The sequence below is a fragment of the Trachinotus anak genome, unplaced genomic scaffold, assembly GCF_046630095.1.
Source record: "Trachinotus anak isolate AG129_WGS33_773 ecotype Australia unplaced genomic scaffold, CSIRO_AGI_Tana_v1 ptg000008l, whole genome shotgun sequence".
NCBI classification, from domain to species: Eukaryota; Metazoa; Chordata; class Actinopteri; order Carangiformes; family Carangidae; genus Trachinotus; species Trachinotus anak.
The window spans coordinates 14,006,369-14,033,818 of record NW_027273859.1 but is presented as its reverse complement, the minus strand read 5'-3'; the positions used below and the strand labels follow the sequence as shown (position 1 = coordinate 14,033,818).

Genomic DNA, 27,450 nt, shown 5'->3' with positions numbered 1-27,450 from the left:
TGTCAGTCTTCGTGTTAACCGTGTGTTTGTGGGTTCACACCCACAGACTGTTTTTATTATACAGTCTATGGTTCAGACTTGGTTTTATGGTTGAGGTAAGACTCGTAAGTAGGTTGAGGTCAGGGTGAGAGCTGAGGTTACACATGTAACGGCTCGGGTGGACATAATAAACTTTATCTAGCACGATTGAATGTTAAGCAATAGGATGTGCTTATTAGTATAGCAAAAAATAAAAATAAAAATAAATAAATAAAGTGTGTGTCGTCCTTGTGGCGCCCTGGCCCCGCCCCCAGAAGAATCGTCCAATAGGGTGCTAGTATTGTAATTTGATGGGAGGTTGTCAACAACTGGTTGGGGAGGAAGGAAAGTGTCATTCGCTCGCTCGTTAGTTTGCCGAGCGTTTTATAGTAAGATTTGTTTACATACTTTTATCGTAAGGTTTGACATTTTGGACAACCTCGCCGTATTCATGTATTAGTTAAGTAAACAGCTATGGACGATAAAGTTGTGGAGGCCAGCTAACGTTAGCTGAACGGATGTCTTTCAGTCAGTTAAAATTGTTGGAAGTTGGCTCCTTCCAAGCTAGCTACTACGTAGCTAACGTTAGTGCAGTGACAGCGGGCTGCTATTTGTTGTGAGCGTCTGATAGCCTGCGGTGGGTCGTGGCTAGCCATAGAAACATCACGTCTGTCGAGCTGCTGTAAACGTGTAGAGGTCCCTTGTTTTGGACGCCAGAGGCTCTTGGAGATATTCTACCATGGATCCATTTGACAGTAACAGTACAGGTAAGGAAGGGAGATGGTAGGTAGTGTAACAGCAAGCTAACATCAGCGGGCCAGCTAATAACTAACGGGACATTAGCTGCAAGCTGTCTGGGAGTGACATTCACCCGAGGACACATGTTGAGAGGGGTGGATTTGACTTGTGACAAACCCAACGAAAACTCCCTTTGTGTTTTCTGTGTAATTTGTTTCTTTGTTCTTTCTGTCTGTTTCTTTTTTATACACTTGATGGATTCTCAGAAGCTAACTTAATCGCATTGTCAGTCTGTTGACAGTGCTGCAGAGGCGTGATAACATTTCTGTTCCCATCAAAGCACAAAGCAGAATTTGTAAATGTTGTAGTTTATGTATCGTTTCGATTTTGTTTGAACTGAACAAAGCCAGTAACACAGTACTAAGAGCTCAAGCCATGGCTGTCTTGAGACTCCTGACGGAAACATGGTACACCACTGTTAAGTTGTCTGCTAAAATACAGCAGCCCTGCTTGCCCAGTTTAAGCCTGTTGGTTTGGTAATAACCATGTTTTGTCTTGGTGTGGAGAGCTGATAAGTCATGCTCCGTTCAGCACAGGCTACCAGCAGCCAGCTGCTATATAACCTCTGTTAGGATCCCAGGGCGTCCAGGGCTTTATTAAAACAAACAAAAAGGCCAGTGCACACACTATAACAGCTCTCAGGGATGTCTTCTGGTTGGATGTTATTTCATTTTAGGTTTCTCTCGACCTGGAAGGAGCAATGACCAAATCACAGCGGTTTGACGTGCTGTTTTTTGTGGGTTCTCTTTTTTTGACGCAGTGATTTTTAGTAGAAGACCAAGTTCATATTTCAAAATCACATTTTGACTAGATAATAATGAGAAAGCCTTAGCAGAAACTTCCCTCCCGTATGTTTTTCATGACCATCCAACCAACAGATAACAGTGTTGTAACCCTCAGTGTCTACATTATGTTGTCTTTGTTCTTACTAGGTCTGAATCACTGAACATACCTGTCAGACTCGTATATATATAACTATAGTTATGTAACTCTAAGTTAGGCTTGATAAATGTTTTCAGCAAACAGGAAGAGCACAGTCAGCAGATAACATGCCTCACTACTGCATTTATATACAAACTTGAAGAAAGTGCAGGAGTTGTTGGTTATTCACAGTCTGGTTTCTAATTGTAGTTTGACAGTAACCATTTCATCAACTGCCTCTCCATTGTCGTCTTGGTTGTATGAAATAACTATCAACATAACAATATCCCTCAGCTGTTAGAAATAGATATGACAATCATTTAAGTTGAATGTGTTTTTTGGGGGGAGGGGGGGCTTATTTTTGTCATATCCTCTTCTGGACATTACACATTACCTACTACTTAGCTCCAAGCCTATTTTTAGACAGTCTTACCACAGCAATGTGGTACAGACAGAGACAGAGTGACAGTCCATACAGTCATATAAGAAACACTGTACAGGACAGACAAAGAGCTAAATTCACCTCTCACATTTCTAGGCTCTTGTCTTCCTTTTGAGTTAAAGTCCACTTTTGTATGGTGTCATTGTGTTTGTGTGAACAACATGCATTCAGTAGATGTTTACTGTCTCTTGGTGCTTTCCACTCAAATCCATCTCCAACTGAGACTGAAAAAGTATTGTCTTTAGCCTGTGAAAGCATGAATGCAACGTAAGGCAAAATGGGAAACATGCACTGCGTAGCATTTTGCTACTTTTGTTATTATCAAATTAGGAAGTTGAACATGCTTTTCATTGTTTCAAAATTACTACGGCATCCTGAAAACCACATGGATTTTGTAAGAGGTTGGTCTTTGTATAATGCTGAAGATGCAATGCATGCTTTAAACTGCAGTGGCACATGGCAATATTCATTATATTTGCTTTTACCTAGTTTTAAAGCCATTTTCTCTGTTGTTTATTATCACTTCTGTTAAATGAATGCACCATGAAAGAATTAGGGGGAGTTCTGTGTTAAGAGACTTCATAATACCAGTGCCTCAGAGTAGCTGCCTCACCAGCATCAGCTGCATCAACCTATGTAGGTCAAAGTACAAGGAAATACTGCAGGAGGTTTACTAACAGGAAACTGAAGAAACCCAGTGCTTTTTTAAATGTGGCTTCATGTTAGCTGCACATTCAGTGACATTAACAAACCTTTGTGTTGAATAGTGGCTTGCTGCCACTGCTCTCTTTTGAAAATTCCCAAAACACAGCACATACAGTATGCTTTTACTTACCATTTGTGTATTAATGTGAATAATAATTTGGAAACTGCACGTTCTTTCTCACAACTCTCTCACTTCCCCTTTTCACAGTCCTTTGTCTGATTTCTCTTCCTCTGTGTGTTCTAGAGCGAGCCAACCTACCGAGAAACATGATTGAGAACAGCATGTTTGAAGAAGAGCCTGATGTCGTAGATTTGGCCAAAGACTCCACTGCATTTCCGGTATGTCCATGTCATCTTATGCCATACAAGCCAAGCATTCCTTCACTTCAGTGAAGACTCAGTAAATTGCATGTCTGAAAATAGATATTTGCACCAGTCCACCCACAAGTGCTTTCACCTATAAATCTGTTAATGTTAACAGATTAGCTATTGGCAATACGGATCAGTTAATTTGAGGATGACTGACACTTGTGGGAAGCCAGTGATGCTTATTTGCACAGTTTCAGTTCAACACATACATTGTGTTCTTTTACTTGTCTACATATGTTTTTTAGATCTGTCAGCTACAACTATCTGTTATCAAGATTGTGTGAATTGCTTCTAGCAAAAAACAACTTTATTTAAGTGCGATGAAGATGCTGTGTCTTCGCAATGTTCACAGTATCTATATCCCTCTCTGTGGAGCTGCAGTGCCCCTTTTCCCCCACAGAAGTAATACAAATTTTATCTTATCTTTATCATAACGCCACCCAACAAACCCTCCTTTAAATTTCACCCCCCTTTGCATCCCTTATTACCAAGATTTTTATTTTGGCATCAACCACATTTCTAATTGTGATTTAACTTGTCATCTGTGGCCTGTTGTTAGAACCTTCTCTGTTCTGATTACTTTCTATTACTCCACTGTCACCCTCAATCTCCTCACCTCCTCCACATTTTACCTAATTAATTTACTTGGGAGAGCAATCCACTTATTAACATTACATGGGAAAAACCGCGCAGTTTAACTGGAGAATAACAGCTTGTACTTTTGCATGCTCTCCGCAGACATTTCCTGCTCTTGACCCAGATGAGGTGGTGTTTGAGCCTCGTAGCTCAAGGTTGCTTGTGCGAGGCCTGGGAGAGAATGACATGGACGAGGATGAAGAGGACTGCGAGTCTTCAGCCCGTCTGCTGGGCATGTCCTTCATGAACCGTAGCTCTGCTCATAGATCCAACTCTTCTCCATACACCAGACAGGCTCCACCCAGGTAATAAAGAGAGCAAGGCCTGATAGCATTTTTGTGCAGACTAAGTTATCCTGCTTTATCATATGTAATAGCATCTATGATTAGTATTTGTTGAGTCTGGTGATATATAAATGTTGAATTTAAGTGAATATATTGTAATTGTTTAACCACTCTAACCAAGTTGCTAAAACTTCCATATGAAATAACTTCTGATGAACTTTTGTTATTTTTGTGAGATATAGCAAATCTTATTGAGCCAGATGGTGAACAACTTGCATTTAAATTTGTGGAGAAACATTTCCTGATACTGCTACTACAAGTCCTACAGTTTCTGAGTAAAGAAGGGAAATCCATGTAAAGTAAGATGCCAAAAATCGCTTTAGTATAGAGGCACAATCTTCATTGATTACTGATCACATTAAGTCAAGTCAGTGCATCTCAATGTAATATCAATGCCATGCAACAGTCATCGCAAAATTCATTATAAACTTGTGAAGACAAAAACATCTGTAACAATAATACTGTTCAGGCTAAGTTTTAATTGTATTTTCAGACCAACAAAAGTAACAATTAAAGGTAAGTACAGTATAAGTTAAGATAATTGTTAGACATAATTGTACATTGCCTCATAGTACTGCAACTGTACACACTGTGAATATCAAAAGCTGTGTTCAAATATCAAGCTCCTTTCACACATAGAGCCTGGAACATCACCAGGTCTGCTGCACAGAAAGAAAAACAGCTTGATCTTGTTCTCAGTTTGTACGATCATTTTGAAAAGATCAGGCTGCCTAAGTAATGGAGATTAAAACTTGTGTGCAGTTTAATGACAATTTATCTTGTTGGCTGTTTATGAGACAGTTCACTCCCTGCTCAACCCTTCGAAAATCTATTCAGGCATCAGTTTCCACATGATACAGATGGAGGAAACTGCCAGAGCATGTATAAGTTAATGTGCATCGGTGCTGTAAGTAAGCAATGTTAAACTCCTGCTGGTTTTAGGTCATGTTCACGACCCTCAGCCCGCACCATGGTTGTATGTGTGTTATTCCTGGTGATAGTGGCCTCTATGACCATGGTACTGTACTTCTTACCTGGATGCACCTTTACTAAGGTAAGAAAAATATTCGCTTGTTCTGTTTAGGTAGGTTTTGCAGTAACATGAATCACTGTTTCTATGCATTAAGCCAATATCTCTGTCATGCTCAATCACACGCCTGTTTCCATGGCTGAACCCAACCCTCCATCCTTCTGCAGACAGGTTGCCGTAAGCCAAACAAGACCACTCCAGTAGAGACAGTCTACCCTGTGTCCACAAATGGCGAACTGTTTCCATGGGCTCAGCTCCGGCTGCCTCGCAGCATACGTCCTCTCAGCTACAACCTCACCCTGGTCCCTGACCTTGACAACATGACCTTCACTGGCCGCAGTGTCATTTACATGTCTGTGCTTCACAACACCAACCGGATTGTCCTGCACGGGGCTAATCTCAACATTACCAAAGCTACCTTTAAGGTGGGATTGGAAGAGGCAGTTTGTGTGCAGATAACAATGATGGAGTGTAGATGATTTTGATGTTATTCTGCAATGTGCAAAGTCTGCCTGACTAGTTGCACATTAACTAGTTGTTAACTGTTAATTTCTCTCTAGCAGCTGGGTGATGGAGAGGCCAGTGATTTGACTGTACTGGAGTACAAACCCAGACAGCAGATTGCGGTTAAATTCTCTGAGGACCTGAAGACAGGCCAGAACTGTGTTTTGACCCTGGATTACTCTGCCAAACTCTCTCACACCTATGATGGTTTCTACAACAGCTCATACACTGATAAAGATGGAAACAAAAGGTACACTTCACTAATTAGCTGTGCTAAGATTTTCACAACAACAGCAGAGTAAGAATTAATGAACAAATAAATTAAATTGGAAGTTGTTTTTTTCTTTTTACTGCATTTATCTAAATTTTGTTTTCAGCATAATCATGCTCATCTTCCTGTTGTCCACAGAGTCTTAGCTGCCACCCAGTTTGAACCACTGTCGGCCAGAAAGGCCTTTCCTTGCTTTGATGAACCAGCTTTCAAAGCCACCTTCCTGATTAAAATCAACAGAAAACCAAACTATATGACTCTTTCCAACATGCCTAAGGTACTGTAACATTGCTTAAGATCTGCTCATTTTTACAGTATGGAACCAAGTTTTAAAAAATCGCTAAATGTCTTCTTCAATGTATTTTTTTGGTTGACTTTTTTTTTTCCACTCTACCATTGACAGAATATTTGGTATAAGGTCTGGTAGTATTTGACAGTTGAATTTCAAAGTTAAAACACCAACATAAAACTGACCCCAATTTCAATTACATTTGGTTTCAATAGTGGGACACATTTAATTCTATAAGTTAAACTGTGAAAGAATCTTGCTGAACATACCATTTTTTAAGAATACTATTTTTGATAATATAGAAATAGGGTGTACCAGTGTCTGTGCTCAGCATCACTAGGTTAGCACAGATGTTTAGTGTTTACAGGTTTGCGTTACTAGCATTTACCTTGTAACACATTGTCAGCTGCATTTCACAGTGTCCTGTTTGTCACATAGATGACCATAATTTACAGGACAACATTATGTTAAGTCACTCACTTTCTATATTATGTCCCTTCCTGTATTTAGGGACACGTGAGTCATTCCTAAGCATAACAGACTGGATTGGTATTTGGTATTAGTATTTGGTAGCAGTGCTGTATTCTAGTCGTCTGACATCATGCCAAATTTAATTTTGGAGTATACTTCCAACATTAGTTGGTTGTAATCTTGTACTTATGCTGTGTTTTTCAGGCTAAATCTATACAACTTCCTGGTGGCCTCATGCAAGATGAGTTTGAAAAAACCAGTGTCAACATGAGCACCTACCTGGTGGCTTTCATTGTTGCTAATTTCATCCCGATTAGCAAAAATGTCTCAAAAACTCAGGTAGGTCTGACACAGATACTGTATAACTCATTCAGTGAGGTTCTGTAGTTGCAGATGAACTGTCTGGATGTATGTGATATCTATATCTGTTTGTTTTTAGGTGTCTGTGTACTCTGTGCCAGAGAAGAAGGAGCACACTGACTACGCTCTGGAGACAGCATCAAAACTACTGGAGTTCTACAATAGCTTCTTTGAAATAGACTACCCCCTCCAAAAACTAGGTGGGTACACACACACTTGCGCATTTCATACAATGTGTACAGTTACATGCTATTTATCTCCCTCTGATTGCTATTACTTTTCTCCATTCTTCACACACCCCAATGTGCTCCCTTTTCGTTTGTCAGACTTGGTAGCCATCCCAGACTTCCTGGCAGGAGCCATGGAGAACTGGGGGCTCATTACTTTCAGAGAGACCAGCCTGCTGGTGGGCAAACAGTCCTCTCCTCTTGAGAAACAAGTAGTGGCCTCCGTCATAGCACATGAGCTCGCTCATCAGGTAGTTTTGTCTCCCTTTGTGTTGTGAAAGAAGCAGAGACCATGACAACGATCCAGGTTGTAATCTTTCTCTGATGTTGTTTTGCAGTGGTTTGGAAACCTGGTAACTATGAGCTGGTGGAATGACCTGTGGCTCAATGAAGGCTTTGCCACTTACATGCAGTACATGTCACTGCAGACAGTGTTGCCCCAGCTGGACATTGTAAGCACTCGTAAATTAATTCTCACATACTCTGAAGCAGATTAAGTTGTGTGCTTCACTGTGTGCCTGTGCAATAAGTCCTGTGTTTGTTTGCAGGGTAATTTGTTCCTGGCAGTGCGGTTCAGAGCTTTGGACAAAGATGCACTAAACTCCTCCCACGCAGTGTCGACAGAGGTTAATACGGCGGAACAGGTGGAAGAGATGTTTGACTCGGTCTCCTATGAGAAGGTACACTTTTATATATAATATGTAAGCAGAAAAATAGACACAGTTTTCATTAATTCACTGAACTTCCATTTCCAGCTAAGAGATTTCTCTGCTGGACCTCACACTTGGTTATAACTGTAGTTGGCACTCTATCTGCTTTGTGCCTCTCTGTCTACCAGGGTGCATCCATTCTTCTGATGCTAAATGCATCCCTGCCAGGAGATCAACAATTCAGAAAGGGTATTATTCAATACCTAAAACAGTTCAGTGGAATTAACACGGACACCAACGACCTCTGGAACAGCCTGACACAGGTGTGTGTGTGTGTGTGCGTGCGTGCGTGTGTGCGTGCGTCTCCTTTTGTGTCCTTTTGTGTTTTGGTGCCATTTTCACTGATTATATTGGATTCTGCACATCAGTCTGTCAGCCATCAGCCAACCATCTGGCTAAAGTTTATTCTCCCTGATGTCACCTGCATTTTGCATTGTGTTATTGTCATCACATAATTAGGGATCACAGAGAAGTGTCCCAGGAGCTACATTATTAACATGAAAGGCAGAAAATGACGTGTGATAATAGTTGATAATTTTATAATGTTATGTTGAAGTCAGAGGACAGGATACTTTAGGTGCAGACATTAGATTGGATAATTACTGTCAAAAGGGCTTGCACCAAGTGCCCTCATTTTAATGGCAGTCTGCCAACTCATTACTTGCCCCCGCTGCTTCTGTTGATGCTTTACTTTCACCTGTTTAGTCTTGCATGAGTCATTAGGAGGTATGCAACAATACTACCATTCCTAAATGTCTGTTAGTATTAAAAAGTTAATTAAATGGCAAAACAAGAAAGGTGGATTTTGTAGTTATCAAAGGCGAATTCATGGAGAGTGCTGAGGCCTGGCTCATTTATTTAAAGACATGGTTTAGATGAAATCTCTGATTTCTATAAAGTTTTTGTGCCTTTGCTAATATTGTGAAGAGACCACAAATCTTTAGAAAATAACTGCAGAGTCTCAGATTGCTCCCACATTTACCTTCATGCCTTACCTTTATATACAGAAAAGACAAGGATCATGGGATTTGCCTGCACAGACTCTAGAGTTCTCTTCTTGTCCACAGGTTGAGGTCTCAACACAGCACCAGAATGTGTCAGAGATGATGAACTCATGGACATCACAGAAAGGCTTCCCATTGGTCACTGTGAGCCGCATGGGAGGGCAGGTGACCCTCACACAGGAGCACTTCCTCCTCACATCTGACAGTGTCACGCATACTTCCAGGTGGGTTACATTACCACACACACACACACACACACACACACACACACACACACACACACACACACAAGCATGGATTACATAAAACACCACAATAACCATAACTGCATTGTGCACTCTCTTTAGCCTGTGGAATATTCCAGTGACGTATGTAAACGACAGCTGTAGTTTGGCCCCTGAGTGCAGACAGGTGTTCACTCTGAAGACCAAGACAGGTAAAACACAAAGTATTAATCTTCTGTCATAAAGGTAGCGTAAGCGATTGTGAACTAATACGCACAATACAAATTGAGATAATATTTCCTCATGGTCTACTAGCTGTCTGTTCTGTGTGTGCTGGAAAAAAAATAATGTTTCTATCCAACCCTGGCTCTGTAAAGGGGAAATAAAAAAAGTGACTTGCGTCTATCAACACAGCACTAGTCCTGCCAATCAGCAACAGGGGGCTTTCATACTCGTGCACAGGAGAATGGAAAGAAACAGAAGAGAGGAGATGGGTGAAAGGGTGCAGGAGAGACGTGGAGATTGAAATGTGGCTGATGGTATGCCAGTAGTGGTGGAGTGGCTTATGGCGATCCCCTCAGTGGCATGTGCCGATCTCTAGCGGTGTGCTGCTCCTGTTCCACGGGCGCATACAAAGTAGTCAGCCACTGTCAGAAATGTTGAAGTTTCTCTCGTGTGTTCTGCTCTTGGGATACGTGCAATGCTTTTGAAATTACAGTAAAGTAATTTTTATGCCACTGCGCCAGCGACTGCCAGGGCAAGAGGCCTTATGTTTTTGGGTTGTCTGTCCGCCATTTGTGTGAACGTGATATCTCAGTAACGCCTTGAGGGAATTTGGCACAAGCATTCATTTAGACTCACATATGAACTGATTATCATTGGTGGTCAAAACACGGTTTTGGCCACGATGGCATTACATTAACCATGCTTATGAATGGCAGCTTATTATTTATTCATCATAAATATTTTATTTTTTTAAGTAGCAAGAAGATGCTATCGGTTGCTATCATCATAGCATAAAACTTTGTTTGCGCTGTATCATATTTATAACCACATAAACCACCTAACCACCTAAAAACAAGCACAGTGGATTTATTTGGCTAATGCATGATTCAAAATGATATGCCAGGTAAAGTTACCTTCCTTGTTACCTTATCTAAAAACCCTTTGTCCTCTCTTCTGTCAGTGTTGTTTTGTAAAAACAATCTAAACAAATTCTCTCTAGTTTTTAGTCTGCTGTGTTTTTGTATCATTTGTTTGACGACATTTTCCATTATAAGATTTGTTTTGGTTCAGCTATGAGAAAGAGTACACACTTCCACACTGTGCAAGACACTCTGGATTCCACCACTGTGTCAGTGCTGTGGTAGTGGGCACTGGAGAGAGAGGTGTATTTGCTTTGCTGTTCAGTTCAAATATCAAAACTCTTTCTCCTGCATGGCTTACTCTACCTTTAAGTCTCAGAATCTTGGGTGCAGTGTTAGAAGATACATTTTTGTGTGTATGTTTTTTTTGTGTGTGTTTTCAGGTACTCTAAAGCTGCCAGAAAGTGTAAAGTGGCTGAAGTTGAACTACAGAAACACAGGTTTCTACATCGTTGACTATGGAGATGAAGGCTGGAATGCTCTTATAGAAGCTTTGTCCAAAAATGTCAGTGTTCTTACACATGAGGATCGTGCCTCGCTAATACACAACATCTTTGCTCTCTCCAGGTATGAGAGACAATCTAAGTCTTTTTATGCCTCCACACTACTGACAGCTGTGGCCAGACACATTATGTTTTTGGGTTATCTGCCCATCTGTCCCATTCTCGTGAACACAATAACTCAGAAGTGCCTTTAGGGGGTTTTTGAAGTATGGCACATATATCCACTTACACTCAAGGATGTCCTGATAAAAATTTGGTGATGAAAAGTCAAGGTTGCTGTGACCTCATAAAACCACAACATTTCACACACATCTATTGGGATAAAATCACTTCACTTTGACCTTATAATCTTCAGCAAAACCACGTTTCTGGCCATTATTCAGTGTAGTTTTCCAATTGCTTTCAGTGATTGCTTTTAGAAATACAAGTGGAGGAGTATTTTCTAATTCTTGCACTTCACTTTCCCTTTACACATCCCCTCTCGTTCACTTTCCTGCATTGTCAACAGACTGGGACGTGTATCCTTCTATAGAGTCCTCAGCCTGTTGAACTACATGTCCAATGAAACAGAGACTTCTCCAGTGACAGAGGCCTTGTTACAGCTCAATCGTATCTACGGGCTGCTTGACAAAAGACAGGAGCATGGTCTTGTGGCGCGCATGAAGGTAACACACACACACACACACAGAGTCATGTCTCCATGACTTCAGAGGACATTACATTGACTTAAGTTCATTTCCCAGAAACTTACTCTAATCTTAACCAGTATTAGAATTTCACTAACCTTAACTAATTCTTACTGTTGCCTTAACCTAAATCTACCCTAACCTTAAAACATGTCTTCACCTTACAGTTTTTAGTGATTTACCTAATGCGGACTAGCTTTTTGTCCCCAACAAAGAAAGTCCTGTAATGTAACTGTGTTAACAGATTTAGGTCCGCACGTGAGTAATACCTGGACCACACACACATAACAATTTTCACGTTTCAATTTTCAAGTTTGTATATTTGATCAAATTAAAATACATTTTTGAAAATGAATGCATGGTCAATGAAGTGCTCAAAGTAAAATGTTGGAATTTGTCATGACAGTTTAAATGATGTTGAAGAGTTGGTAAAATAACATAAAAGCAGTAAAGTTTAAGCAGTAAGAATTAAGCCTTAACAATATAATTTCTTGAGTTCTTGAATTTTACCAAATGTGACCAGAAAGCAAACTCAAAAGTCCTTGAATTTAAATCAGAAGTAATTCTTTTCACATTACCCATAACTGATGTCTTTCTTACTAACATTAAATCAACTTCATTAGTGTAATACAAATCTCACTGGCTTAATACCACAAAATGCACATGAAACGTTATCATATCTTCAACTTAAACACTTCAAATTACACATTTTTTTCAGTGTAAATATCTGATTAATTCTAAACTCTTTCTAAACACATTTTCATATCTGATTTGATTTCATTTAAGAATTTAAGATTTTAGTTACAGGTATTGTAAGTCAAAAAAATTAATGTCTGTCAGTTTGTAAGATTAAGTCTTCTTGAAATTGTTTTAGCCCTCTTTTCATGAACCTGTCAATGCAGTGCCAGGTTTGTGGTGCACCTGCTGCACACTTGTAAATATTAGAGGTTGAGACAGTCATGGCTAATCTCATTCACTACTTTCTTCCCCTTTAAACACAAGACTCTCCCCATCTCTCACAGTTTGAGAACCCCATAGAGAGCTTTTCTCTTATCTTGAAGAAATTACCATCATCCTGTGCCTACTTGTGCACCAGTTTATCTCACAATGATCCACAACCTACCACCATAGTGCCATATGTACAATGAAAGTAGAATTTAAAATGTGGTCTAGTTTTGTCATATTGTATTTCTTTCTTTATTGTAGTTTTTTATTTTTGTTTTGGATTGAGGCACTGGGGAAGGAGAAAGGAACAGAGACAACATTTTTCACAGAACTGTATGAACTGTTTTCAATGTGTCACTCTCCAGCACATCTGCTGCAGTAGAAACTGTAGGATAATTAATCAAAACTACAAGTTTAGTGTTCACAGAAGCACTGAGGTTTCTGTGGTTATTTTAAAAATGTCTGGTGCTGGTTGCACAAAATTTAACCAGTGGATCTGCCGTTTGTAATTGTGGCTTGACAGTGACAACATTACTCCTGTTAGAGACTGCTGCTGGAGCAGATTACCTACTTTCAGATGGCTGTCAAGAGACTCACCACAGTAGAGGCCATTAGTAACGACTACCTACTTATGTCAGTGATTACAGACCTCATCACTCATTCTCTATTCTGTCTAGGTGCCATTATTGATTATTGCCTGACAAATAAAAAACATTTTTTGTCCGCATGATCATATGTCACCTGGTTGGAAAATGGAAAATAAAAGTGGAAATATGAGCAAAGCGTAAATAAAAAGGGTTGTGTGATTTTAAGAAGGTTTGTATGTGTGTGATTTCAGTGAATTAAGTGAAAGTGTGTTGAGCTGTTGACCTGCTCTGAGCAGATGGGCAATGGACAGTGCAAAACACACTAATTCTTGGCACCAAGATTGCTGTGCACTGCTGGATATGTGTCACCACACCCTCTTCTGCACCCCTCCTCCCTCCTCCCGCAGCGGCACATGGGGAGTCACCAAAGTTGGGCAGTTGAGGGAATGACCTCAGTGCTCCGCAGGAAAACACCAGTTCACTTTTGCAGCACTGCATTTTGTGCCAATTGGCAACATGAAATGAGCCCGTTACCTGTGTTTAGTGTTTGTGTACTAATGTTAGTTAATAATCTGTGATTTTTTTTTTTTTTTTTTTACATACAGAATTATATTCTGCATCAATTTGGTTCTCTAATGGACAGTCAGACATGGGGAGAGGAGGAGAGTGTGTCTAAACAGGAGTTGCGCTCAGCCCTGCTGGAGATGGCCTGTAGTCTGAATGTAGAAAACTGCACTCAACAAGCCAAAGCCCTGTTCAAACAGTATGTTGAGTCCAATGGCACTTCACGGTACGTAAAGCACAAGAAACTTTTATTTTTCTTATCCTGGTCTGAGTCATTGTAACAACAGGGTGAGCAGTATAGGGCACATATCTTTTTAGGGAGAAATTATCTTTAATAGGGGTGCAGGGGGCTGTAACTTCATTTAATTGGTACCTGGCATTTGAGCTGTGCGAGTAAAACTGACATTTGGAGCAGTTGTAAAATATGTCATGCATATTTATTCCTTCCATATCTATTTCTGTAGGATACCAGGCGATCTGCAGCGAGTTGTATTCACTGTGGCTGCTCAGTCAGGAGATGATTGGGACTCTTTGCTCACCATGTACGGACATGCCACCTATGATGCAGAGAAGCGAAAAATGCTACAGGGCCTAGCATCCACTCAGAACGCACGTCGTTTAGTATGGTAAGTGTTTGTGTATGTGTGTGTGTTAGTGTGTGTGTGTGTCTGGCCAGATCAAGCAGCAACATCCTTTCTTCCTCATTCATGATTTGATTAACATACATATATTGTAGTCTTAACAAGTCAGTTTCATTTGGACCCAGCAGAACAGCAGTGTTTTTAATGTTAATGCGTGTTCACTGTCAGTTCAGTACAAGTCCAGTCCACCTGCACTATGCTTTGGTTTGTACATAGAGTGGACGAAGCAGGCTGCTTACTAATGCAAGTTCACAAAACAGTGCGTCTACATCAGAAGCAAAATCCTACCAACACTTCCCAAACAAAATTTCATGGTAAATTAAATGTCAAAAAAACCCAAACTTGACCACAACATACCTCGAGATTTCCACCTCGTCCAATGTTTGACACACACAAAGTTTCCCATACTTCAGTGTCACCCTCATCATCATATTTCTATATTATACATTACCCAGATGATACTGGATTTTTTGAGGCAGATCTTGGAAAGGACCCCTTCGATTTTGATTTAGGGTTGTTTTTTAATTGTGTCTGTGATACTTGATGAATGGGACATTTTACTATAGAAAGTTCAACTTGTCATTGCTCTCTGTTGGACAAACTACATCGTGGACACATTGTTTTTAAGTAACCTAAAACCTACCTTTTTTTTTTTGTTCTGTAATTACTTGTAAGTTATTTGCTGACTTAAACACTGATACATATAAACCAATCAGCCATAACATTATGACCACCTGCCTAATATTGAGTAGGCCGCCAAAACAGCCCTGACCTGTTGAGGCATGGACTCCACTATACCTCTGAAGGTATGCTGTGGTGTCTGGCACCAAGTTGTCAGTAACAGATCCTTTAAGTCCTGCAAGTTGCGAGGTGAGGCCTCCATGGATCGGACAGCACATCCCACAGATGCACGATTGGATTGAGATCTGGAGAATTTGGAGGCCAAGTCAACACCTCGAACTTGTTGTTCCTCAAACCATTCTCGTTCCCCGCATGCATCAATGAGCCTTGGCTGCCCGTTCACTGGTTTTCCTTCCTAGGACCACTTTTGGTAGGTCCTGACCACTGCAGTCCGGTAACATCCCATAAGAGCTGCAGTTTTGGAGATGCTCTGACCCAGTCGTCTAGCCATCACAATTTGGCCCTTGCTCAAATCCTTCCACTTGCCCATTTTTTCTGCTTCCAACACATCAACTGTTCGCTTGCTGACTAAAATATCCCACCCACTGCCAGGTGCCATTCTAATGAGATAATCAGTGTTATTCATAATGTTATGGCTGATCTGTGTATATCAGCTGATATATTTGAATGGCCAGTTTATTGATCTAGTCTGAGTTAGTATCCAGTTTTACACATTTGATGACATTCTCATCCAGAGTGACTTTCAGTGAGTGCCAAGAATGACATTTACTAAATTACAGATAGGTAAGTCAAGTCATGAAAAAGTTTTCCTCATGCTGACTCTAAATTGGAATTTGGATATTTTAATCTACTGTTCTCTAAGGGCTCTATTTTAACAGTCCAAAGTACATGGCACAAGTGCATTTAGGGTGTGTCCAAATCCACTTTTGCTATTTTAACAGTGTAAAAAATGTTCGTTGTGCGAGGTGCATGGTTCAGAAGGGTTGTACTCAGTCTCTAAATTATTCATGAGGATCTTTTTGGGTATCTCCCATTCCCTTTAAAAGTCAGATGTGCTTGCACTTTGGCAGATTGCTAATACAGCGGTGCAGTGTTTTACTCAGAATTATTTAATATTTGTGGTGAGTTGATTACATATTTTGACTGGGCAGTGAACCCAGACCTGGCACATGCATGTAGCACGCTCTGTGCGCCCCGAGGGGCAAGGAAGGGCTGAGCGAATCAATGCGCTGTGCACAGCTCTACAAAGAACCAACGGCAGAAATCCCAACATTAGACATCTTTTATGTTATATTATAAGAAGTGTAAATACATTTTCTGTTTATTTGAAACTGGTGGGACAAATTTAGTCTAGGTGATGAATGAAAAATACTGTGGTGGATTTACCAGGTAGTAAAAAAGAACGCTTCTCTGCAGAGCTTTGTTTATGTCCAAGACACATCCATGACGTATGGCAATATTATACGACACAAAATGCCACACAGAATGCTTCTACCGTCTGAAGAACATTTTCAGGACACTCTGCTTGTGCACGTGTATGCATGTTGTGCACCCATCAGCCTATCTAGGCACATGTGACTGTATTAATAATGTACCCTTACAATAATAGTGAAATATATAGCTCCATTGACTTGAGACCAGGTTTTTGCTGGTCAGTCATGCAATTACTTTCCACTGCCTCAAGATGTGCCAACAATGCCCCTGACCACACCTAATTTTAAAACAATTATGCCCAGTGTATTTGCTATTTGCTAAATGACAACGTTTTGCTATGTGCTAGATGTAAGATAGGACCCAGATTGTGTTTTTCTGAAAACTTTTTGTATTATAACAGTGAGTGATTGAAGGGTTTGGCAAATCATTTATTCACATTCTATATGGAAGTAATGGTAATGAAGTGAGGGTAGTTTCAGTGTTGTTTAGGCACTGAAGAACATTTAAACACAGCTCTTATTTTGGTCTGTCTAGGATTCTCAAGTCAGGTCTAAACGGGGATATCGTTCAGACACAGGAGCTGCCTTTGGTCATCACCACTGTGTGTAACGGCTTTGCCGGCTACTTGTTTGCCTGGGATTTTGTGCAAGAGAACTGGGACCGACTCATAGAGAAGTAAGTGTTTTCTGTCAGCTTCATACACGTTATCACTGCAATTATACATTGGGATTATTTCACATAAAAATGAAAAGATGAAATGACATCAGTATTGTTGTGTTCTTTTTACAATAGGTTCCCTGTGGGCTCCTTTGCCATCCAGACAATCATCAAATCTGCCACCTCCCAGTTCTCCACACAGGCACACCTTGATCAAGTATGTTTTTTCTTCTGCTGATATAATACATTAATGCTGCAGTGTATTTGAGGTGCTGTACAATCGTTTCTGGGGAGACAGTAACTGTTTGCAGAATGCTCTTTATTGTTTTACTGTACTTCAACTCTGATCTGGCAAACATCTCAATGTGTGTTTTTGTGTGTTGTGCAGGTACAGGGTTTCTTCTCCAGTCTGAAGGAGCGTGGCTCTCAGATGAGGAGCGTGCAGGAAGCTTTCGAAACCATCAGGCTGAATCAGCGCTGGATGGAGAAGAACCTGCCTACACTCCGAAAATGGCTCTAATACAGGAACTCCATCTGGTCTCTGCCCCGCTAACAGGCAACTGGGGCATGTTGTCAAGACAACAGCAGTGTTTGCACTATTGTAGGACTGTGTTTCCTAACTCCCTTTATTCAGTCCAGAGTATTAAACAAAGCCAGAGGTTGTCCTCTACCTAGGTGGACAAGGTGTTTGATTTTCTGAGATTGGTCCCGTAAGTTGTATTTGCTAGCTCAGGGTGGCTCTGATTGTGTATCTGACAGGGAGTTGTCAGATGCAAACACACACTCCTCACACTTTATGCTGTCGACCAAACCTCTCCTCTGCAGCTCTCATATGAACCTCATGCCTGAGCAGACAATCATGCTTCACCTACATTTCTTTCACTCAGCTTGCTCTCAGGCACTTAATTGTATGAGCTGTATAATGGCCACTTCAAAAAGAGTAAGTATGAAGAATGTCACTGTTACTGTTTGTGTATGTACGTTCAGTCAGTCCTGGACTTTTTGTCAAATAAATGTAGATACAGTTGTCAGGGATTCCTCAGCAATGAGAAGTTGACATTACAGTACTTGAGCGATGTTAGTATTCTTCGAAATAAACTAACCTTGTATCGCTGTGTCATGTATAGAAATGGTAGCTGCGTTTCAATCTTTACTCTAATTATTCATGCAACCCGGAGCATTTACTACATTAGTCATGGTTTGACTAGTAGATTGGTCGATTGTTTGATAGCTTGAAGTACCAATCTTGTGTCAGCATCACTTGAATGTACTGAAAAACCTTCCCACTGTGTACAGTAGATGGCGTACTGCACAGCAGTGCAGGTTTAAATCAACCAATGTGTCTTAGGTGAGAGCAGGCAGTGCACACTGGAGCCAAATGTTCATTCTTTCTTTCTTTTTCTTTCTTTCTTTCTTTCTTTCTTTCTTTCTTTCTTTCACAGTCATCACCCCAGTTTAGCTCTGATCAACAACTTTTTTTTGCTTTTGTGCGTGCAGTGTAGTCACTGTACAGACTCATTCTTTAACCCTGTCTGATTGTAAACTTGTAATTATAATGTAAATATGCTCAGCCCTACAACTTTTTTCCCTGTGATTTTGGATGTACTGTTTCAAACATCATGACTTTTAACATTTAAGGATTTGCTTTCGGTTGTGTGTGTATATAGTGTAAAGGGGAAATGTATACATAGAATTGATCAAGACTCTTGGTCAAATACTTTTTACTGTATTTCCTGATTTAGACCACCACGAGGAGGTCCCTAGCTGATGAATGTTTGTGTTTTAAGGGCTAATGTGCATATTGACGATACAAAGTGTATAGAACATCTATATTGGGCATGATTAATCTGTCCAGCAAGCTGTTACTCATCATCCAAATAAAAATGCAGAAGGTTTAAAGTTACTCCAATGTTAGCCAGCGGCGTAGCCAAGCTATTTATTGAGAGAGTGTCTTTACATAGTTCCCCAACTGCAAGATGTTATTTAAGCACAGCTATACACCCAAACTGAGCTATATCTAAAGTGGTAGTAATTAACCTCATCTCTGATATCTAAATTAACCGACCTCCAACAGAAGAGTTGATTTTGCTTTAGACATCCTCGTTATCTTCATCATGCTTGTATCTCTTGATTTTGGTTGTCATATTATTGTTTGAAGTCTCTTTGTGTCATTTATGTAAAAACTGTGCTTGCAGGAATTTTCAAGTTCATGAAAAGAATACAAACACCAGTAACGGTACCTCCCTGTGCATAGATGCGAAGTGGGTGTGAGATGATGTGCTTATCTCTGCACTAGTGACTCCTATTGGTCAGTCAGGTTGTCTGCACAGTATCAGAGTCTACTAAGTGAACCTCAGCACAGAGAATTGAAAAACTACTGACGAATATTGTGGGTTAGACCTGTCTACAGATTCTCTGCAGTATTTCCATTGACTTACTCCATGCAGTTCATCATAGTTTCACAGATGGTGATAATGTGTTTAACTGACATTGAAGAATACGCTTCTAAATGCACATCTGATACTTTTATAGTCTGGCTTATGGAACAGTATTATCAGCTGAGACATTTTCCTGCTGCCAGGAATCACTTCAGTTCAGCTTTATCAGGAGGGTGACGCTGTTTTCCCACCATATGGTTAGAAAATAACAGGTCCATGATAAGTTAGTTGTAGTAAATTCTCAGATACAGGTGTTTTTAAGGGTCCAGTCAAAGGTGTTGAATCAGTGATAAGAGAATTATATTGGGTACCACATGTGCAGTAAAGCCCATCAGATTGTGTTTGTTCTTGCACTGGGGTGAAATGCTGCGATCGCTTTTTAAAAACTGAGTTGCTCTTCATGTGAACAAAATATAAATAAAGTTGTTTTCTGAAAATATTTGATTTTCTCTTTTATGGCTCTACATATACTCAGTCTACCAGACCTCCCCACGTTGTCGACCTTAATTCAAAATAGACGTGTTGGTTTTCTGTCACTGATCGACACAAAATTAAGTCCCTATTGGCTTTTCAAATAATTTTGAAATGTTTGCTAAAACAAAACTTTGTTAAATGGAGTTGGTTCAAATGAAGGTAAGCTGCATCCAAATTCTGTTTAGATACACTATTTTTTGAAAAGGTCGATTCGTTTGGTTGGTAGTTCGGAGTCAGTGACAAGGACTGATTTGAGGAAGGATTTAAAACAACTATTGGGAGTTTAGCTAAAGCAGGTAAGCTCACTTACTAGAAAGTGGAAAATACATGTTGCTGCTCAGACAGTTCTAAAAGCTAAGCAACCTAATAAAATGTCACGAGAAACAGTCCCAGGACAAACACGAAGAAACAAAAGCAGGAACAGCCTTGAACTTAGACAAGAACAAAATGCTGTGTGGTAGAAACTGGATGCTGCTGTATCAGTAAAATGTGGCAAATGCAGCGCAATTATTTAGATCAATGTGCTTACAAGAGTCTGTAAGACCACAAGAGTGGGACATAGATTTCCCACTGAGCCAACCCATGTACCCATCAAAATAAAAACCTTAAAAGGACAAGATACAACAAAAACATAACTTGAACCAAACAGACTGATAACTGATTCTCCCTCAACCAACATGATCAATGCTTGTCATATCTGATAGCAGAAATTAAGTAAGACACCAAGATCACAATACTGAGAGGACACTGTCTGAAAATAATGTTGATATTTTGCATGCAGTTATAGTTAAATGGCTGTTACCCAATTCTCAGTCGAAGCACTAGAGGTCTTTCTAGCTCTTCTGGAAACATTGCATTTTGGCTCTTATTCATGTTCTTGAAGTTTGAGGTATTACTTGGATGTAAATGACTTTAAATGATTCATTTATACTTTAGGGATGTTCTGGGGAATGATATTATAAAAGGAGTTGAAGACACTATTTTATGTCAAGTCTGCAAAACAAAATGAGGCCTTAAGTCCAGCTATTAAAGTGATTTTTCATGTTAAACAGCTGCAGGTTTTTGTGCATTTTAATCCAGTCCACTTTGGCAAAGTGTTCCCTCTGTGTGTGTGTATTGTGTGTGTGTGTTTTAGACAGTCTGTCTGTTTTGTGCCTTGAAGAATTGTTTTGGCCGAGTGCCAGACAGCTGGAACACATCACACAGGCAGTATTTTCACCCTCATGCTTTCTTTCTTGGCCAAACATCCCAAGCGTATAAGGTATAAAGACAACTGAGGACTTTGTATTGAAATAAAATAAGTAATCCAAACTCAGTGTAATTAATGAAGATGGTGTGTGAGACCAGACACAGATACCACATGGGCCTTAAACAATTTGTGATAAAGGTGTGTAAAGGTGTGATCCCATGGTCCAACAGTGTCATTTACTGCAATTAATGATGACCATGTAGTGGAATTTTTGTGGTCTTCTGTCATTGTTTTTAACATTAATTTCATTTTTTTAGGATTTACATCACATTACAGCTGAGGTACAGAGTTGAAGCAGCTGATGAGACACGGCCACGATGAGACAGTCAGATCATATTATTCATGTTATTTAGAACTTCGCAACCACTGTCTTTGATTTTTCAGCATTTGTTATTGTGGGTTTTTTTATTACTTGTATTAAAATATATTAATACAAGATATATAATAATATATATCTTGTATATAATATATTATGTAATAATATATTGTGATATGTGCAAATATTTTTATCATATCACACATTAGATACATACATCCTATAATCACCTGTTAATTTGAGTGTTCAGATCACATCATAAAGACAGGTTGAGCCCTTGTAGTGTATATTTACTTATAGAAAGCTTTTAAAGATAACTTGTGATTGTTAAAATGTCTGCCACAGCTCCCATGTTTGTCTCGTGTAATGTTAGTGTACATCCTTTTAAAACTGAACCTTTGAATAATTTATTACAGCTCTGCTCATCTGGAGGTGATGAACTTTTTTGTACCTTGCCAGAGGCACAGATGTCATGACAGCTCATTGGCTTGTTGGTCCACTCCTTCAATTCAGTCAGTGGGAATGCAAGGCCTGAGGGTTTACACCATTCATTACAGACGTACCTTTCAACTCTCACACATCTTAATAATCACATTAAAAGAGGAAAGTCATAAATAGTTTCTCTCTGGCATTTTCAACTCAGTTAACACGGACATTTCTCCTAAGTCAACTCATGAATCTGAATGACAAAAAGATGACACCTGTTCCATCCACTCCAGTTATTACATATCTTTTTGCAGCAACACATGAAACAACATGTCTCCCACTATGAACTGAAATTACAAATACTATTGGATTAAATTTTGTATTGGCATTCATGGTCTCCAGAGGATGAATCGTACTGACTTTGGTGATCACCTGACTGTACCGCCATCACAAGGTTAACATTCGTGGTTTTAAGTGCAATGTGTCAATAGCTATGAATGGCCAAGACGACAGACATTCATCTTCCCCTCAGGATTAACTGTAATGACTTTGATGATGTGACTTTTTGTCCAGCTCCAACATCTGGTCAAAATTTTATTTGGTCTTGCAAATTAATGACACATTTTTTGTTTTGTGCTAATTAGCAAACCTTAGCATGCTCACATACTAAACTAGGATAATGAACATGCTGAACATTAATTGCTTCACATCAGCATAGTAGCGTGTTATTGTGTTGGCATCTTACTGAAAGCACTGTTGCGCCTAAACCGCCAACATGCCTGTAGACTCAGCATGTGTGCAGCAGCATGTGAGGCAGAAAACATACAATTTCAACAGATTAGCAGGTACAAAACAAAAACATATAATTATGCTTTGTCGGTCACGTATGGTTTCTACAAGGCGGTTATACTCACCGGTAATGACATGTGCATATATGTGTTTTTGCATTCGTGGGTGCAGTTGTTGCTGAGAGATGTGAACGTGGATAAACACTCTTGATGTCACAGTGTGGCTCGAAAGAGGAGACGACAACTGCAGCTTGTCCTCATTCCACAAGCGCTCAGGTGTAACTTTCTAGAAGTTTCCTTGCACTGCTTAAGATATTAATCATGTCACATGGCTCAAAAATCTACATAAGTTTGCTTCTGTGTGCTGAACCTCCACATGTTTTCAGTATGTTCTCAATATAGGAGTATTAGTGGGTCCCACTACCACAGATGGAAAAAGTGCTTAAGTCTTTTACTTAAGTAAAATTATCAATGCTGCAATGGAATAATACTTCATTAAAAAGTAAGTCATGCATTCAAAATTTTATTTGAGTAAAAGTGTTGAAGTATTCAACATGTACTGAAGTGTCAAAAGTAAGTGTTGTGTTTTTGCATTATTGTATTAATTTATGATGGCACGTTAAGCATTCCCTTTCAGAATTACACTTATTTTATACGTTTTCTTTTGACAGGGACAATCTTCATTGATCAAAATGGAAAGATAACTGTAAATTAGCCACAATTAATCTAGTAGGCCAGTTTTGATCAAGCGAGATGTCAAAAAGGCACCCTAAATATCCAGTAAAATGACATATCTCATAGAATAAATCTATTTGGTATGATAAATACAAGATCTTACAGTACACCCCCACCAATACTATATATACCTCACCTGTAAGCAGCAATTTAATGTTGTAGCTGAACAAAAATACTCGGTAAACTGATGGCCAGTTTAACTTTAATTAGGCATTATTATTTTTGAGCTCATGAAATGTTCTGCACATAAAATCCAAAGAAACCAGCAACTGTGGCTTTCAGATCAATATCATGTACTAAAACATGCAATATGCCAATTTATTTCAGTATTATTGTCCCCATAAAACATTAATTGTCCCATCTGGCAAGTCTCAACAACAAATAAGCTTATTTACAATAAGGCTACACCTCTAGTGTATGCTCAACATTTTTTCATCTTTGCAGCTGCAGATTTAAGTCCTCTTTGCTTGCTTGTGTAGAATGTAGCTATGCAGGATGTCTTAAAGTCATAAGAGTATAAGGGCAGGAGACTGAAAAGCAGAAATGGTAAGAAAGCAGATAAGATCACTGCATCAGGCCACATCACATGACTTTAGCTTTCACGTGTTACAAAGAGCCCTGGGCACGTACACAGAGGCTGAATGAGGGTCATTATCAGGTCACATGACCATATACACTATAAAGAATTAAAATGCTAGCAGGTCTTGGATCACCACTCCTATGCTATGAAGATGCTAAATTCACATTGACCCCACTGTTGTGTGACACAAACCCAGTCCACCAATCTATCATCAGTCAGACTCGTGCTTGACCCCATTGAGTCACAACCTTTGCTGGAAGCACAACAACCATTTCAGCTATGCAGCCCTGCGAAACGGAGGGGTCAGATCGACACTATCAGCAGAGCGTTTTTACAGTCACAGCCACCAGCATCAGCAGCTTTACCTCAGCGGGAATCAGATCGAAATAACCCGTTTTTGATTTAGTGAGATTACACATTGCGTAAAATGATCAGTGAAACTGATATGCAAAGAATTGTGGGTGAAGTCTTCAAATGAGGAAATGTAAGCAGCAGGTGAGCAGTGAGATAAGATGATGACGATGATGATGATGATGAAAAGGACTGAAAGGCTTCCTGGAACTTGTTGAAGGCTACATGCAGACATAAATGACATGGGTTAGGGTTAGAGTTAGTGCTGGAGGACACACTGGTGATTGGAGGTGCAGGTACCTTCATCCTTACAAGTTAACCCACAATGATATAGTCACCATTTTGGGTGTCACAGTCAAGAATTCTGCTCAGAAACATTTTTTGTTGTTTAAAATACACTTGATATAGGACTTTAGTTGTGAAGTTATTTTTATCTGGAAAATAATTGAATTTTGCATTTTTGGCCATTTTAAAGTTGCTGTTTAGGTAATTACACATAATCTAATCTAAAATGGCCAAGTTTTAATCTTTCTGACCTATCAGTTTTAGTATTAGCATTTTTACAAAAGTAGCCTTTAGATAATCAGTGTGATAAGGTGTGTCAGATTGTGTGTTAACCTGCACGCTACAGAGATGTTAGGATGGGAACACTGTATAAAGACACCATCAAAGCCGTTTAGACGGCAGTTACTTCAGGTCATATCTGCATGGGCAATGAAGATTTTCACGGGGATGAAGATTTTTTTGTAAAGCTGCATGAGGTAGTTTGAATGATGTGTTGCAAAGGTGTCGCATCATTATAAAAGGGGTGTAAGACTGTCTCAGCTCAAACAATTATGGTGTTTGGTGTAAGGCTGAATGGGGTCAAAAATGTGCCACACTGCTATGTAGGAACATACACATTCAACAGAAAACTGATTGCGCTTGTCTGATAAACGTAATATATTCAGTTCCTCAAAGTCAGAGCTGGAAGACAGTTTTGTAATTTAGTTCTCTAAGCAAACCCGCAAATTGTTGTGTCTGGCAAATTGTTGTGTCTGGCTTGATGTGGGTACAATTATCTGATCTTCTCTACAACTTATCTTCATACTGTATCTCACACACTTGCAATCTTCTAGAAAGGTTAGGGTTAATTAACCTCATATTTCCAACCTGTTACATTTTCTAGAACTGTGAAAACCATGTGCTTTTGAGTTTGTTTTGTGATCACATGAAGAGCTTGTAATGATTAGGTTTTTGATAGCATATTGTCAGAGTTAGAACAGGTTTCTATGATTTACCATAAATGCAAAAGGGGAGGTTTCCATGCTGAAGGACACCAGCTTGACTTGCTTACATCTGTGAGATGGCAGGTGCAGAATAGTGTATGTGCTCTAGTTGTCCATGCATGCAAATAAACTAAAAGCTAAAATAAAATATGAGTCTGTTATTGTTAATGATTGCAGGGAATGGATACCCTCAGCGAAATGTGTGTACACAAAAACAAAATCTTAACCTGAAACTAGTTGGTGAAGGCTTGGGGGAAAATATAATGGACTGATATTAATGGAAAAGCCATTTAATGAGCTTGAGGCCCAAGCTATTAGTGTGTAGAACATTTACTGACATCTTTTCCCAGCTGCTTGGTGGCCTCTGAATCAGCCATACACTCCCTTAAAAGCTTGAAAGACGTCTACCCAGAAAACATTTCATGTCAAACCGTCAGCATTTTTGTGCTGTACATTTAAAGTACATTTAAATGTAAATGTAAGGAAACTGTAAGGAAAGTACTCGTAATAAGTACTTCAGACATCTGGTCAGTAAAATTGCAGTTCTAATCTGTGTTAAGATCACTGGTGGGGACACATCTGACCCTATGTCTGCATCAAAATTCTGCAGAGCCTGCAATAGTTCATCAATCAGCAGAGCAGTTGCTGCTAAGGCATGGCAGGTATCTTATTTCATAATTTTCAAATGCATTTTAACATATGTATGACCCAATATAATGGCCTGAGACCTTTCAATGCAAAGTGACAATAACCCACAGCGATAATTAGGAAAAACATTATCCCATTTTTAGAAGTGTCCGAAAATTAATAATTTATCTTTATTCTTTATTACTTTGCCTTGCTCAACCGAACTTAGGAGACTGTAAAAAACGACTCCACAGGTCGTCTGTGCAAGCAGTTTATTAAAATGTTTAGTCTTAGGTGCTATTTATAGTAATTATGACAAGAGCAAAGGAGGAAGTCAGGTGATATCGTGCATAGATTGACAATGTCTGCGTTAGGAGGAGACTACACAGCAAAATTGCTTCTTGTCTGCATGATCATTCCACAATGTGTCACCTTTGATCAGAACCCAGAGGTAACAAAGGTTGTGAGGCTATTTATTTAAATCAAGTTAAAGCCAAAGGGGAACTTGTGTTGATCCTAGCAAGGTAAGCGCACTTTTTTTTTTTTTTTTTTTTTTTTTAAATTGATTTTAGACTAGCCTATTGGCTTGGATTTCTAGTTTCATTTTATGTTTTAGCTTTGCCATGAGGGACATGCCAAAAGGCTTCAGTGGGTCAGTCTTACCTTTTGTTAAAGCTTTATTAAGGCACACCCAGAATAATTGTGTCATACAGATTGAGAAAGATTGAGAAAGTATCCATGGGCCACCTTCCACTGTACGGGCCTGAGGGCACACACCAGCTTGGCCCTTGGCCAAACAGAATTGCAAAAGGCATCTCACAGTTCCAATTCTTTCATGTTCCTATCTAATTTAATACTTACTAATTATGTGTGATACAAGCCAAAGATGTTATACAATGTTTGGCAGGACCAGGGTTGTTGATGTGTTGTTACACACAATCTACAAGGTGCGGCTATTCAATAATGAGACTTTTTTGTGTATTTCAAATGAGCATTAATTCTAATTATTTAGTCTAATTAATTATCCAGTCTAATAATTTACTGAATTTTTGTATATATATCCCAAACTGG

At 39.5% G+C, this 27,450-nt stretch overlaps 1 protein-coding gene across 4 annotated transcripts; it reads left to right on the top strand.

Annotated features, from left to right (window-relative positions):
- The first annotated feature begins 356 nt into the window (after positions 1-356).
- On the top strand, positions 357-20,004 carry lnpep (leucyl/cystinyl aminopeptidase). 4 transcript variants are annotated; one of them, XM_071482785.1, is made up of 22 exons: positions 357-785; positions 3,129-3,223; positions 3,992-4,194; positions 5,176-5,287; positions 5,431-5,688; positions 5,824-6,017; positions 6,177-6,315; positions 7,003-7,137; positions 7,238-7,358; positions 7,485-7,636; positions 7,724-7,837; positions 7,934-8,065; positions 8,224-8,358; positions 9,163-9,323; positions 9,447-9,535; positions 10,852-11,035; positions 11,480-11,636; positions 13,795-13,979; positions 14,218-14,379; positions 17,005-17,145; positions 17,263-17,344; positions 17,516-20,004. In XM_071482785.1, exons 1-22 carry the CDS (start codon positions 758-760, stop codon positions 17,645-17,647), a joined length of 3,111 nt encoding a protein of 1,036 aa, XP_071338886.1. In that variant the 5' UTR covers positions 357-757; the 3' UTR covers positions 17,648-20,004. The 4 variants fall into 4 exon arrangements, with proteins under 4 accessions (XP_071338886.1, XP_071338887.1, XP_071338885.1 ...); XM_071482786.1 differs by having other exon boundaries at positions 367-785; positions 5,827-6,017; XM_071482784.1 differs by having other exon boundaries at positions 618-785; positions 5,827-6,017; positions 7,238-7,636.
- Positions 20,005-27,450: the final 7,446 nt, after the last annotated feature.